This window comes from Trichoderma ghanense (genome assembly GCF_004382785.1).
Source record: "Trichoderma ghanense strain CCMA-1212 chromosome Unknown scaffold_1, whole genome shotgun sequence".
NCBI lineage: Eukaryota > Fungi > Ascomycota > Sordariomycetes > Hypocreales > Hypocreaceae > Trichoderma > Trichoderma ghanense.
The window spans coordinates 1,667,830-1,682,827 of record NW_027395664.1 but is presented as its reverse complement, the minus strand read 5'-3'; the positions used below and the strand labels follow the sequence as shown (position 1 = coordinate 1,682,827).

Genomic DNA, 14,998 nt, shown 5'->3' with positions numbered 1-14,998 from the left:
GGGGTGGGGGGGGGGGGTTCTTTCTTTTTTTTTTTTTTCTTGACAGCTGAGGTACTGGAGATTAGGCGTTTATACACAATGAGCATCACAAAGTCTTGTGTGGAATTTCAATCATGTACGGAGTTTACAGGAGAAAATCTACGCATGGTCACTGGAGACAGCGACTGACAACACAAGTCAATGGCTTGACAGTATCAAGATAAAACAAGCCGTAAGCATTCATTGACTGACTCTAAAAACTGATCCCTATTCCCAAAAAGGCGTAACCTACCCGAACGATCATAGAAATCATAAACCAAAGCCGTTGAACCAGTCATAAACAGCCGAGAGTCTGCCACACCAAAGATACCCAGGATGTCCCTCTTTGCATCAACATCCGATGATATATAATGCGCAAAACGCCGTAGAACCCACCAGCCTAAACTGTGAAAGGACGAAGCCACCATCGTCATGGAATTGACGAAAATAGAAAAAGGAAAAAAGAGAGAGAAAATCACATAATGTTGCCCAGCGGTGCCGGGACGATCGCTCAGTGAACGGCCAAGGCCATTGCACCAAGGTGAGAAGAGAAAGAGACATGCATCGTGCTTCCAGATCGCCCACCACTGCACAATCTATGCTGGAACCGACTGTTCAACACAGATGTGACGTGCAAAGAAGAGGGGAAAAAAAAAAAAAAAAAAAAAACCGAAGAAGCGCCGCCATGAAGGAGCCTTGCCGTAGAATACGGATCGAGAAGAAGAAATCGTTTCACCTGACATCAAGCTGAAAGCGCTTGAACTTACCACCGATTGTCTCGCAACGGGGGCACTTCCTCCGAGCTCCATGCTCAGACATCAGGACTTCGACACAGTTCGAGCAAAGTCCGCAGATGCACTCCGTACAGGCATAGGAAGTCTTGAGGAGGGAGGCGCGATTGCAGGCGGCGCAGTATATCTGGATGTTCTGCGAGTTGTAGGTCGGCGACGAGTCGGAGAGGCCGCGAGATCCAATGTGAAAGTTATCTCCACTCTCGCCGCTCTCCACGGACGGGAAAGGCTCAGCCATGTCCTGATTGTATGTCTGCGGTGGTGTCAAGGCTTGCTGCAGAGGAGAAGCTTGGTAATTGTTGCTGCTGGACTGGAACTGATGGTGGTTAAACGGGGGCAAAGATGACCGGTGGATTGATACCGGAGATCGAGGCATCTTTGGTAACGAAAAGTCAGCAACATGATTGCTTCCACACAAAGGCACATTCAGTGCTACTCACAGGGGTGCGGTCCTCATCAACATCTCCCGCAGCAGATGCAGCCTGGTCCGCGGCATCGATGAGGTCTTCCCATCGTTTGCCATAATCCGTCCAGGGCTCAGCTGAAAGAGCCTTGCGATCATGGCCGCCGGGCCTAATTCGCTCTTCGTTCTGGATACGCCGTAGCCAATCGGAGCCGCGCGAAGGCTTCTTCTTGTGCTGAGACTCTCGGTTCTTCTTCGATATGGACTGCTTACGAGGCCGCATAGGCCCCAAGGGACGCTGGAGTGGAGGCAAGGTTGACGATCGCCCAGGCGGTGAAGTCGCCATTAGAGACGGGAGGATTTCACGAGGCCTGTTGGAATAGGGGTCGCTCGTGATGTTGCTGAGATTCAGAGGCGGCAGCTCAATGGATTTTCTCAGCCTGCGCCGTTGATCCATGTCGGAATAATATCCCTAGAGTCATGAGAAGCACCGCGTTAGCAGGTATCACAGGGCGTGTCGACGTGTATCGTCGTGAGCTGATGGATGGCTGGATTGGTGGAATACTCATCCGGCGGTCCATCAAATGGTCATCCGATCACGGATGGGAATCATTTTTCACTTACACCGTCCATGAGATCCGAGTCTCTTTCAGCCTTGACGCCGTGCAGTTCCGCCAAGACGGCTGCTGCGCTGGCAGTCCCCAGGATAGAGCTGGTACCAGGCAGTGGTTGATCGTCTCCGGCCCGCGGCGTGCCCGGGGTGCTTGATTCGCCTCTGTAGTAGGAATGTCGATCCTGAAAGTCTGAGCATGGATAATTAGTTTCGTCAAGTCTGACCCGAGGGAGCGCTGAGAAGAGTAGGTGGAATTGTGCCTGAGCAGAGGTAGTTGGATTGACGTACTCTGTGCGGCGGTTGGTGTTCCTTCAAGCTGACGGCGATCTTGTGGCGGAGTGTTGACCATCAGCAGGAAGCTGTCTTCGGTCGCAGGGAGCTTCGGGATGTAGTGCTCGGGGTGCGCACGGCGGATGTGCTCTTGCATTGAGCGGTATCTCTTTTCCTATGATAGAAGCGTCGTATTAGAGCCTTGTGGTATGGTTCGTAATGCCATTGAGAGCTACACATAAGGCTGGGTGGTGGCGGAGCTGAGGTGCGTCTGTATGCGCAGAGTATGCATGTGCGTATGACAAAAGAGCCTTCCTGGCCGTACCAGCGAAGGATTGAACAGAAGGCAGAAGCGAGGCAAAATTGCATTTCAGGAAGAGAGGGATTGGTGGAGGGGGAAGCGGATAGCTGCAGCGAGAGAGAGAGAGAGAGAGAGCGAGAAGATGTCCGGGGAAAAGCCAGTCAGTCACTACTCACGCCGATGCATCTCTTCCGACAACTTGAGCCATCTTGATTCCGAAGCGGACAGACAACCTCGTTATTGGAGTCTGCTGTGATGGAAAAAGACGAAGTGAGGGACGACCGCGGCGGCATCTTGATCCCCAGTAGACAAGACGGGCGATGTCTTTGGTCGTAATGGTACTGTCAGAGGAAAATCGAGAGGTCGGATGTGAGCAAGTGGAATTCGATAAGGACCGTCTAAGTCGAGGGCGGCGATTGCGAGCGCGACGTATTGTAGCTCGTTCCCGCCGCCTAGCTGTCGATTTGCTTGTCTTAAAGGTGTGTACGAGACCCGACGATTGATGTTGGTACGAAGCGCCCAGAGAGAGTAGACAATCGAGGGTGGCCGCAGATACTAATAGATAGCTTTGGAGACTCGAGTTCTGGCGAAAGCTGCGTTCAACAAGACAGGAGACGAAAAAATCAGGGTATAATGCGCAGCTACTGAAAAGTAACTTGGCTTTGGCTGAACTGTTGAGTTTGAGGCTTCTCCGTCGAGACGTAGGTATATCGTAGTCAGAGGTATGCGGTTATGCAGGGCCAGGCGAATTCCGGAAAGGATAAATTGAGGAGCAATGCCGAGGTCCAGACAAAGTTGAAGACTAAGCTTTGTAGGAAGATGGAGAAAATAAAAAAAAATTATGATGCAACAGAGTATATCGCAGGAGTGGTTGTACGTGTGAAGAGGTTTTAGTATGGATGGCTGCAGATGGTGAGGAAATGTGAAGAGAGAAAAGAGGCAGAGCGAGAGAGACGAGATGACGGGTGTGTAAGAGGAAGTGCCGGGGTCAAGAATAAGGTACTATTTGGTACCAGGTAAGAAGAGCTTATGAACAATAGTCAAGTAATGGTAAATGAGCTGAAGAAGAGATATGCGATTCGTCAGAGCTCGCAGGCGTCTCTACCAGCATAAGAAAAGCAGCGTCAATGTGTGGGAGAGAATGGGGAGGGGAGAGGTTTGGATCGATGGCGGCAGGTAAGAAGTACGAAGTACAGTGTAGGGGAGCTGGATTACTACGAAATACCCAAGGTACTAGGTAGCAGCAGCAGCAGCAGCAGCAGCAATGTGAGAGTCCGGAGCTATGCTAAGTACCACTAGGTAGAGCGTGGCCTCGCCGCAGCACTCCATGTTACAGTGGCGGCGCTCAGATGGATTCGGCTCAGCTCACGGGGACCGGCTGCGTGTGGCATTGACGGGCCCTGGAAGGGCGGGCAATGACGATGGAAGACTGCGAGTAATCAGCCGGCCCTTCGTGCTCCCTTGATTACCAGCTGGGAACGGCGGAACGCCAGCAGAGAGAAACGGAGAATCGAGGAAGGCAGAAGAAAGAAAGCGAACAAGCACGCATGTAGCACCTTACCCTTCACCAGGCCGGCAGCGACCCAGGCGATACCAAGGTGTACATGGTTGACGACGACGAAGACGACGCAAGAGACACCATCAGAGGAGCAGTCGCTGGGGCGCACGGCTTGCTCGACAATGTACTGAGTAAAAGCACACGCCCTGGGGGGCGCTGCAGAAGCTGCTGTTACAGAACGAATGCTCTGCCCAAGCACAAGTAGAGCACCCCCGGAAGAGGGGGAGTGAGCAAGACGCAGGGCGTGAGGAATGTGTGTGGGCAGAAGTCGCTTCTGACACTTGTCTGCGGCGGGCTCAATGTGGCAGTATGGAGACTGGTAGCAGGTACTTGGTTCTTCGCACCTTGGCCCGTTCTCCATCAGCAGAAGGTCCCTTGTGATCTGCTTAGAGGTTTCTGCTTCAGACCTGGACGTGGCGGCGGGCCAATGGGGAGCTTGGGGTTAAGCTCTGGCGCCCCCCTGCTGGAATCAAGAAGAGCAGAGACTCCACAGGGAGCTTTCGATGTTCCCTCTTTGCCTCTCAAGCGGCTCTTCTGTTTTGCTTTGGCTGGTTGCTGGCAGCAGTCCCAGGTGGTGGCCAGTACGACTCGTACCCGTAGAACGGTAGCAGATTTGGTGAGAAGTCCCCAGTAGCAGAAGGCACACCGTAATACTTCCCGTGTAAATAACGAACGACTTCGTGCTCTGGGTGGTAGGGAAGTCGTCCTCGGGTTGCGATTCGTACTGTATACAAGTACGACCGGTTCGAGCCTTCGTTCGTCCCGCGGCAAATGTGGTGTTGGTAGCAAAACCCTAATAAGGGACTACTGCTGTTAAAGCCAGGCCCCGGTTGGTAGAAGCAGGTACGCAGTACATTCTCACTGTTGCCCACCGTCCGGTGCCGTTTCCTCACAAGCGCCAAATCTCGTGGCAAATCATGGCATCTCGCAACCATAATGACTCGGCATTGGCGGGGCGACATCGCGCAGCGCAACGCTGCAGTGTCGTCTGCAGATTCTAGCAGGTCGAGTTGCTGGCTGAAGTCTCGAGCTGACCGACGAGTGGGGGCTGGTGGTTGTTTTTTTTCGCAGACCAGGGGAGCTTTATCAGCTTCATGAGCTCCGGTACCCAATGGCGCAGCCGTCCAACCGCCATACCAGTATGTACATGTACATACGGGGGCCCTGCGATGCGCACTCGGCTACTCCCAGTACTGCGAAGCGGCGTGCTAGAAGGGCTTCAGACCGAGGAGCTGCTCGCATGGCTCGAATATTGGATCGCTTTTGCCCGCTTGTCTTGGGTTGCGTGCCCTGCTCGTATGAGCACCTCCGAACCGGTATCCAAGTTATCCCTCATCATGACCTGCCCATGCCCTTCTGCCGACAATGCCAAGCTTACTGCCTATCCTTCCTAGTCCGGCAAGCAGATAGGACGATAAGCAGCAGTTGAGCAGGGAAAGGAACGGCCAGCATGCGAAGGGCCTGCTACAGTGTGGACACTGTACGGAGCAGACCCTGTCGAAGATGTGCGTAGTCGTATTGATATGTAGACAAGCATCATAAAGAACAAGAGGCCGTCTGTCGCCATAACGCAAGCCGTTTCTGGTTGGAAGCGTGGCACCGGCGGGTCCGAGGATGTTATCCAGTCCTTCTGCCACTTCCGGAGCCTTTGCGAAGAGCTAGAGCTTGCGCTTGGCGCCTGTGCTGGAGCTACTGTACGCCGTCACTCGAACTGAAGCTACCCTTCCTTCTCTCTGGCGTCTCGTAATGTAGGTCTCACGAATCGGGCTGGCCGGTCTGGCGTTTGAATCGCAGCTCAAACGAGCTTAGCTAGGGCACCTGAGCAGAAGGCGCTCTGAATCGGTCGGCGTGTGGCTCGCCTTCAAGCTCAGAAGACGGACAAATAGACAAAAGAAAGAGAAAAATTCAAGCTGGTTAGTGTTAGTCCGGTGGCGGCGATGTGTGGGCAGGATGGAAATTTTCTTCAGTCGCGAGCAAAAGCACAAAGTATCGGCTACTTGACGCCTCTGGCACTTGCGAAGCCGGGAGCAGGACCCAGACAGCGGCACGTCTCTCCCTGGATTCTCTGGAGTCACTGGAGTCACTGGAGCCGGTCTCCAGCATCGTATCCTGGGAAGCGCCACTGCGCCGTCATCAACCTAGCAGGGCGACTGACATCACTGGTGTGCCAGGGTCCGAGTGGTCTGCACACCATGAAACTGACGTGCAGCCGACGGGGTCGGGGTCGGGGATCGGAGAGGGCCATTTTGGGTGTCAGGCAGACTGAGTCGTGAGTTTCGTGATGCTGGTGAGCTTCCGGTGTACGAAGGGTTTGTGCGAGGTAAAAGAGCTCGTTCTAGTTCTGCCGGGATTGTAGCATGGATGGGCTTGTCGACCTGCCTTGGGTTGCGCTTTGTGGAAACTGCAACGATCAACCATCGTGAGAGGCATTGGTGTGCTTGACCGAGTCTGAACGTCCAGTCTGGGGGCATCTGTACTGGTGCACGTTCGTCCCCTGTACGACGGCATAGCCCCCTCTCTGGACACGAGGTTTTCTGCCATTGAACCTTGAGTTCAGCGATTTTCCAGATGATGACGGTACAACCAACATGTCCAGTCACTTTGTCTCGAAACTGACCTTTGCTTCCTCTCCTTAGCGACTGCACTGCAGAGTACAGACGCCGGGGCATGTGGCCGGAGCATGTGCTACTATTCGGACCGCAGCTGAGCGACGGGAGTGCCGCACCGCAGATTCGATGCGCCGGAGCACTTTCAGCATTCAATAGCAGCACAATAGCTACAGCAGCCCTCTCTCTGCCGTCAGCCCACCCAATATCAGCAAGGGACAGTCCCAGCAGCGTGCCAATCACAGGCGCCAGAAGGTCGCTGCTCGTGCGGAATACCTTAGTATGTACGAGTACATAGTCCAAGGCCACTGCATGGATAGCATGGCAAGCATGGGAAGCATGGATGGTAAGGATGGATAGAATGGATACCAGAATGGATGAGAGAGCCCTTCTCTTCTCCAATCAAAGGCGGTGACCCCGCGCCAGGCCACTGCAGTTGGCATGCCGGCCGCAGCGCAGCCAGTCACAGCCCTCAAGGGTCCCTTCCCCAGCTCCTGGCAGCCCACCTGCACACACACCCATAGCTCTGCTGCTGGCCTGCTGCTTCCCGTTGCCTGTTCTTGCCTGCCTGTGTTCGCGACTCATCAGTTTCCAAGTCCTATCGACAGCACCTGACTAGGTAGATTGGACGGGCGTCTGGGTAAGAAGTTGCGATTATGCTCCGATCTTGCAACTGCCTGCACCGTTTCAAAATTCTCATCTACATTGAGATATCTTGGGTAGGAGCTTGAAATGGTCCTTCTGCGTGCCTCGAAGCCCCGGGCAAGTATACCTCCAGCTCTTTCCATGCTCTACTGTACTTGTGTGTATATGTAACCGCAGCCTCTGTGCTTGGCATCCCCGGGGAGGGAAGGCGGGACCTCAAGGCGCATTGCGACTCTGCACTCTGCTGCATCTTCCGCGCTGCACTTTGCACCTTCTGCAGTCTTGCGGTATCCACGCCCCACCTTCCTTTGCTGCAATGGCACTGCACTTGCCCGCGCTACAGGCTCCGCGCCTATTGTGCCTGGAGTTCCGTGCGGAAGTAGCTCCTAGCGTTTTCAATGTCCACTTGCCATGACACATGGATGCCGTTTCCGTTTTTTTTTTTCCCTTTTTTTTTTTTTTTTTTCCCCAATTCTCTTTTCTTCGTTTGATGTCTCTTGTTCTTTTTCACCGAGCCTATGGGCGGGCACCTTACATCAGCATTGGCCGGCAAAAGCTAGACGCCTCCGATAAAGTGGCTTCGTTTCATCCCTTCAGAATCTGTCCGCCCTGGATTGACGGCGTGCATCTTTCTTGCGTATATTCCCGTCCAAGCGTCTGTTGGATTAACCCGTGTGACGATCGCCTATTGTACCTGATACCTCTCGATTGTTCGTCGGTGGCCCCAATACGGAGCAGAGCCTTTGCCATTGCCGCGAGAAGAGACACTCCATCCAACACACACTATAGTCTCGACTTCGCTAAGTCGGCATCATATGAAGCCGATTCGATACGGATTCGTTGATGGGAGGCATTCGAGAGTGCAGCTCGGCTTTTATAGATGATTTCGGTATGATGTGGTCACAGAGAATCATCCAAGCTTCATCCGATCACCATTTCTCTTGTGGATTTGACTCAAACAGCATACCAGTCATCGGCAAGTGATCGAACACAACGCCTCGATGACAGGAATGCCACCCGTTCACATCTGTCTTGGGTCTGTGATCAACACTGGGAATGGGTAACACGCAGGGTTGTCTTATCTGCTATCACGCAGCGAGTCCCTCTTGATCGTACTGGGAGCTCCAGGAGCCGCGGTTCAAGACAGAACCAAAGGCATTCCTTTCCGGATATCAGACTTGAAAGTCATCTTCTGTGGCCTTTTTTAGTCGTGATCGTTCGTGTTGGAAACCGCCTGAACGTGATTTGACATGTGATACGATGCCTCAATGCTCAAGAAAGCAGAGGCCCCTTCCCTCACCTCTTTCCGTGAACGCTGCTGAGGCCTGCAACCATGTCATTGACAATCTGTAAAATATGCTCAGCCGATTCGTTTCTGCTGACTTTCACGCCGTTAGTAGGCATCGTACGAGACCCCTTCCATATCCTCCTGAACCCGGTGGTGGAGGAGCCGCCTTTATGTCGCCGATGTATCTCTTCAACACACCATATACCCGAAGCAAATCTCATCATCATCAGCCCAGGCCGAGATAATAATCTCCTCGAAACTTCATTACTGCAGATACTTCCTACATCTGCCAAGACGATCATCCTGACTGATCCGGTAACAGCCGAAACGATACGAGGGTGGAGGCACTTTGACGACGGGACCGTCAAAACGCTTTCACCATGGCAAGATCCGCGTCCAAAGGGGCGGGATACGGTATTTCGACTATCGGTGTCTCCATGTTACACGGGTGGCGACCATGGCGAGGTAACTGTGGCCCTGATCCCTCAGAAGAGGAATGATGTATGCACACGCGCCGCTATAGGCATCACATATCGGCCTCCTCCCTCAACGCCGTCTCCGTTTCGACGGTCTGTTCTCAGGACGTCTACGACATTAATGCAAATCCCTCCTTTAACGCCCACTCAACTTCTGATGTCTCTCCCAAAGCCGTCATTGGGATACTTGACCGCCAAACCTGTCCCTCCTACGCCTTCAGATACTCCAGTACTCGCACACTTTCCTCGGAACGGCACCACCAACGAAGGCTTGCCGGTTCCTCGTATCCATCGTCAGACTCTCTCGGTGATATTCTCACCGCGAGGGACACCATACGGAAGCATAAAGCCATTTGCTACTTCACACCTCGTTTCCGAAGCAGCTCTCCCCCTCACCGCGCTCATCCACAGTTTCGACGCAGAGTCCACGCCACGGTGGGCTATAGGACGAAGGCACAATGGCAGCAGGAGCCTTTCACCCGTCGGACAGGAAACCGCTCTGGCTCTGGGCGCGCGAAGCTGGGTGAGGACGCAAGGGGCAGACAACAACAACTACAACAATCACTACGGCAAAGCCGTCGTCGCCCTGAGAAGCAAAAGAACAAGGACAAGGACCTTCCTCCGACACGAGGTTCAAGAAATGCTGGGCCGGGCAGAGGCGGCGGAGAGAAGAGCTCCTCTGAGCCGGAAGGACACGCCGATGAGCAGTACGCAGATACTGGATATGAGCCGAGGGGAGGAGGTGACTCTGACGAGCGACGGCGTTTGCGACGTGTACCCTGCTTGGCACCATCAGAAGTCGGTGCCAGGATGCTTTGGGGTTATTCAATAACGTCCAGTTCAAAAAGGTTCAGTTATAGAATAGATGGACAGTTGCTACTGGCCCTGTCACATAGAGCGATACAAAGGGGTACGATACCAGAGCAGTGGCCTCAGCAAGCACATCTTTATCAAGCACGATGCAAAAGTGCAAAAGAGAAGACCAATTACAGAAACGGTACATGTTTGCGAGATGAGGTTTGTCGATGTGAATGAGACGCCCTCAGTATCTCCCAGGGTATCGTGCATCCCATTCGTCCAGCTGCCTACTTATCAAATGCCCACCTCTTTGAGCCCACGTCCATGATATGTCCAACAAACCCTATTATATTCCACGATCCCTTGGCTGATATCTTTTTTTTTTCTTTTCCTAATGTACCAACAGTCGTCTTTGAATGTCCTGACAGAACCTGCACTCCTTACTTCAACTGCTTCAGAATCTCGCTCAAGAAATCCTCAAAGCTCAACGTGATATATCCATCCCGATCATCATCGTACCGCTTAAACACATCCGTCATGCGCTTCAACGAGATGCACGCCTGGACGAATAGATCAAAGCTCATGACGCCCTCGCCGCGCTTGTCGTACGTGCGGAACAGCAGCTCGACGAACTGGGGGCTGAGACGGTAGCGGAAGGCGATGAGGGCGTCGGTGAACTCGGGCAGGGAGATGTTGCCGCTGCGGTCGACGTCGAAGCGGTCGAAGAGGGTGCGCCACGAGGCGAGGAAGGACCAGAGGCCGCAGAACTCCTGGAAGCCAATGGTGCCGCTGCGGTCCGCGTCGAACATGCGAATCATCATGCGGACGGTTTGGATGTCAAAGGCGGTCCAGTCGCCGTTGACGAGGGCCGCGGAAAGCTCCTTTTCGGAGAGGTGGCCGGTGCCTGTTTCGAGGAAGAGCTGCGTCAGCATAGTGCTTCCAGATCCTCACACACACAAATCCACCAAATTCAAGACTCACCATCCTTGTCTACGGCCCTGAACAAGGGCAGCAGTGTCGGATCAGCACCAGCCGTGTCGTTGGATGGAGATGGAGGCGGCCGCGAGGTGGCAGCCGGGTGATGCTGCGCCGCCGGACGCTGGGCGGATGCGACAGGCGGCGGCGATCCAAGGCCATACGCGCCCGGGTGGTGGATGGGCGACCTCGTGTCGTGTCGCTGCTGGTCGTATCTCGGCTGCCCCTGGGGGTGTCCGGCCGTGTCGCGCCGCGGCGGGTGGTCGTACTGGTGCTGATCGGGCCTGGGAGACGAGTGCTGCGGGTGCTGCTGGTATTGGGGTTGCTGCGGTGGTGGGTGCTGATACTGCTGCTGCGGTGGTGGTGGGTGCTGATACTGTGGCTGCGGGGGTCGCTGATCGTATCTCTGCTGAGGGGGCGCTGAGCCTGGTTTCTATGAAGACGCGCAAACAGCGGTTCGTTAATTGCTCTTGTTATATGCTTGTCTATTCCTCCAAACTCGACGGTGGGGTGGCTTCAAGGCAACGTACAGGATCAGGCTCAGCGAATCTGCCGTTGGCAAAGAGTTAGCGACTGGTCGTTGTAGCAAAGCCTTGGGTCGTGGGAGGGGTCGCAAAGTCAAAAGACGGCTTCGTCATGTTTGAGCCTTCAGAGAAACATACCTGGGGAGAGCATCCGGGTCGTAGGGTCGGTTGTACGCCATTCTCGCGGAGGTGAGCTGTCAAAGGGAAGACGCAAGTAGTTGAAAGCCTTCGCAGATTGGCTCGAGACGTGGCCAGCCCGGTACTAGGAGTCGAAGAAGTAGAAGCACTGAGGGGTTTCGAGGTCGCCTGATATGCGGATTGCGAAGCGCCGTCACTGCTGAAGCTCGACTCGTGATATCAACAGAGAAGGTAGTAGAAAGGAGCTGAACGTTAGGGGGGGGGGGTGGGGTTGAAGAAGTTAGATAAAGCTTCGCAGCAGGCGGCAGCAGTAGTTTTATCTGGAAGTTCCGACGCGGGGCAAGCTCAAGGGGAAGAATAGGCCGTCTCTCTATCTGGCACTCTGCCGTATCCTAATAAGGCGGACTAAGGTAGGTAAGGCAATCTGCAAATGCGAGATTGCAGAGTTCGTCGCCCTTGTAGAAGCCGAATAGGGGTTACAGGCCCTGCTGCCTGTCCGTCGTGCGCATGCGTGTCGCCAAGACAAAGCCGTTCAATTGGCAAAAGAAGAGCTGTATCAACCCGAGGAGCGATGATGACGAAGAGAACGAGGAAGAAAGCTGCGGACGGATCGGATTACATACTCTTTTCCTTCCGGCCCTACCTGACGTAGCAACAACTCAAGCAGCAACAACAGAAGTGACAGTTCACATCTTTGCTGGTCTCAGCTGCTGCACCTCTGTTCCGTCAGCCACGCACTTCGGCAAAGCTCGCAGCTCCCAAGAGTACCGATCCCTGCCATGCTGTCTTTGCCTTTTTGGCTTCTCTCCCTTGTCCGAAGTACGCGTTCTCCTTCCGTTATGCCTTGCGGAAAGGTTCGTTTTGTGGCGTTTACTTCCTTGGCCTTCGGGATGAATGCCGCGCCTCATCCGCCTCATCCACCTCATCCACTGCATCCACTGCATCCCATCCTACATCCCACTTTTTCTTCTCTTTGTGTAATAGCAGTAGATAGCTTGATAGCTTGCCAGGGCCCGTCTCTCTCTTTCATTCCATTCTGCCACGGCATTGATCCGTTTGATGACAGTCATTACGAACAAGGGACTCGTCATCAGCATGAATCCAGCTGTACCTCGACGGCGTTGCTCCGTACTAGTGTCCGAACGGCTTAGAACAAACCCCCGGTGCTGCACAGCCGCCATAGTTGTGAGGCTCTGCCGCCGATTTGCCCACGGGCCACGGCGTATCAATGGGCTACTAAGCCAGCAGTAACAAGCCCAGGGTAAGGCTGGGCTTTGCTATGCGTGTTTGCGTTGCCGACTCGTAGTTAGAAAATACGTGTAATGCTCGAGACTTCAACTTGAGCCGACGTTATACGCGCTCAGGCGAGCAGCTTGCGGCATAATCATGTGCAGAAAGCTTTTGGACGCCGTTCTTCTTGCAGATGCTACCCGAACCTCGTCGAATCTACTTGAACCTATTGAACTTATAGTACTAAGGTACTGCTCAGCTCCTAGGCGGCTGGCCGTGTGATGACACAGACGACTCACCTCACCTGGCCAGAAACCTGTGAAATTCTATCAAGCTCGAGCTGACATTCAATGGGCTATTTTCCTCTTCCGGTCAGTACAAGGACTTATTTTGCCCGTCTCTTCAGACCTCCTGTGCATAGGTTTCGTCCGCCATTGCCAGAAACCTCACCTTGAATGACTCGAAGAGGTCACTTGATGCTTTGTAATCATGTCCCCAAATCGTCACGACATTTCTCTACTCCATTTATTGGCATCAGCCGCCGTAAGCCAAATCATACTGCCCCCAACTCAAACACTTTTTTTGCAGGTCGTTCTTTTTTCCTTAGCAGCATTCGCCTATACATCGTCTATAGATTGTTCCTTTTTTCTCCTCGTTGTTCATTAGACCCCGGCTGTTGTAATTTTGTCTGTCTCTTCAGACGACCTCAAATCGCCCGTGTCCTCTTAGATCCAGCCGGCCAGAGCAGCAAAATCGTCCCCCGTGATCTCCGTATCCGCTCGTGATGACCGCAGCCGAAAACTCGACAGAGTTCTGGCTCTTTGGCTACGGGTATGTTCCCCTGATTTGCTGGCTTATAGTCTTTTCAACGTGGGCACACAGGATTCGCTTCGCCGCTCCCCTGTCGATGCCCAAGCTCTTTTTTTCCCGCCCATGTCATGCATCTAATCTCTAATGGATACCCAACGTATAGGAGCCTCATCTGGAAGCCCCCGCCGCATTTTGGTATGGCTCCCCCTCTACATCTCATGCTGTTTGTTCTGTCAAGCCATGAGGCAAACTATTGACACCAGCGACAAGACGAGAGAGTCCCCGGCTGGGTGACGGGTTATGTCCGGCGCTTTTGGCAGGTGAGTGCACTTCCAGGATCCAAGATCCAAGATCAGGCAGTTGACTCCTTATCCCCTTTCCTGTCACAATCTCCCGGTATGGTACGAAGTAGCTCACCAAGTCTGTAGGCTAGGTATGTCGACAACAGCGAAACTGGTTGCAAGCGCAATTCAGTTACCCCAAGACTCGTTCGTGACGCTGACTCGAATGCTGCACCAGCGAGGATCATCGGGGAACGCCAGAAGCCCCCGGGCGAGTCGTCACTCTCATTGAACGCTCCCACTGGGAACAGCTCACGGATCACCATGACACTGCCCCTGACAAAGTATGGGGCGTAGCTTATCGGATTCACCCCGACCATGTCACGGAGGTCAAGGAGTATCTCGATATCCGCGAGATCAACGGCTACTCCATCCACTACACGCCTTTCCACCCTGCCGATGGCTCCCCGCCCATCCAAACACTCGTCTACATCGGCACGCCCGATAACGAGCAGTTTGTCGGCCCCCAAGACCCTCAGCAACTCGCCGAGCACATCTTGCGTAGTCGTGGACCCAGTGGGCTGAACAAGGATTATCTCTTTGGCCTGGAGACGGCCTTGGCTGAGCTGTGTCCGGAAAGCGAGGATGTCCACGTTAGCGATCTCGCGCGCCGGGTGAGGGCTCTTGAGCTTGCCGCCAACAGCTCCCCCAAGGCTCCCCCAGCCTCGCCTGCCCCCTCCAATTTCAAACATGAAAGCAGCACACGGGAAGCGGAGGAAATCGAGAAATGAATCATAAAGAGGCGGGAAAGACAAAGATCAGAGACTCGACAAAGAAACATGGAAAGCACATGCTGTTTTCCCCCTCTCAGATCCCCTAATGATAGACGATGCCGCCCCATCCATCTCACCGGTTGACCTAGATATTGACCATAGCCCGCCATCCACGTTGCCAATATGATACTTGACCTTTTCTAGAAAGATGGCCAAGTATGGCTCCAAAATCCCCCTACAGATGCCTCGACCAGAAATCCTCCCTTGACTTGTCCGTGATCCGGCCAGTCCCTCCCACAAGCGATGGTGCAGGAACCCCTTGTTTTGATTCCACGAGCACAAAACGGGCAAGTAAAAACCGTCAGTGAAATAAAGAAAAGAAGAATATCATCCCTCTCCAAGAACTCCTCCTCGAGCAGTTTCTGAATAAGCGCCTGGACAGCTCATCCACTTATCGAAAGAACAACGAATCCGGGTATATCTCTGGCGCTCTATAGATG

General features: G+C 53.7%; 5 protein-coding genes across 5 annotated transcripts; 2 read left to right on the top strand and 3 right to left on the bottom strand.

The window, feature by feature from the left end:
• Positions 1 to 750: 750 nt before the first annotated feature.
• Positions 751 to 2,689, bottom strand: CCMA1212_001928 (uncharacterized protein; the record flags this gene model as incomplete). Its single annotated transcript, XM_073699336.1, has 5 exons — positions 751 to 1,185; positions 1,250 to 1,684; positions 1,837 to 2,060; positions 2,114 to 2,270; positions 2,573 to 2,689. The coding sequence occupies 5 exons, from the start codon at positions 2,687 to 2,689 to the stop codon at positions 751 to 753; spliced, it is 1,368 nt and encodes a 455-aa protein (XP_073561869.1).
• Positions 2,690 to 3,629: 940 nt separating this feature from the next.
• CCMA1212_001927 (uncharacterized protein) lies at positions 3,630 to 5,196 on the bottom strand (the record flags this gene model as incomplete). The annotated part of the gene is made up of 4 exons (XM_073699335.1): positions 3,630 to 3,676; positions 3,958 to 4,328; positions 4,629 to 4,747; positions 5,092 to 5,196. 4 exons carry the CDS (start codon positions 5,194 to 5,196, stop codon positions 3,630 to 3,632), a joined length of 642 nt encoding a protein of 213 aa, XP_073561874.1.
• A 3,342-nt stretch (positions 5,197 to 8,538) lies between these two features.
• CCMA1212_001926 (uncharacterized protein) lies at positions 8,539 to 9,801 on the top strand (the record flags this gene model as incomplete). Its single annotated transcript, XM_073699334.1, has 1 exon — positions 8,539 to 9,801. The coding sequence occupies one exon, from the start codon at positions 8,539 to 8,541 to the stop codon at positions 9,799 to 9,801; it is 1,263 nt and encodes a 420-aa protein (XP_073561873.1).
• A 406-nt stretch (positions 9,802 to 10,207) lies between these two features.
• On the bottom strand, positions 10,208 to 11,445 carry CCMA1212_001925 (Programmed cell death protein 6; the record flags this gene model as incomplete). Its single annotated transcript, XM_073699333.1, has 4 exons — positions 10,208 to 10,671; positions 10,749 to 11,175; positions 11,273 to 11,291; positions 11,405 to 11,445. 4 exons carry the CDS (start codon positions 11,443 to 11,445, stop codon positions 10,208 to 10,210), a joined length of 951 nt encoding a protein of 316 aa, XP_073561872.1.
• Positions 11,446 to 13,662: 2,217 nt separating this feature from the next.
• Positions 13,663 to 14,516, top strand: CCMA1212_001924 (Putative glutathione-specific gamma-glutamylcyclotransferase 2; the record flags this gene model as incomplete). The annotated part of the gene is made up of 2 exons (XM_073699332.1): positions 13,663 to 13,667; positions 13,964 to 14,516. 2 exons carry the CDS (start codon positions 13,663 to 13,665, stop codon positions 14,514 to 14,516), a joined length of 558 nt encoding a protein of 185 aa, XP_073561871.1.
• Between the last annotated feature and the right edge of the window lie 482 nt (positions 14,517 to 14,998).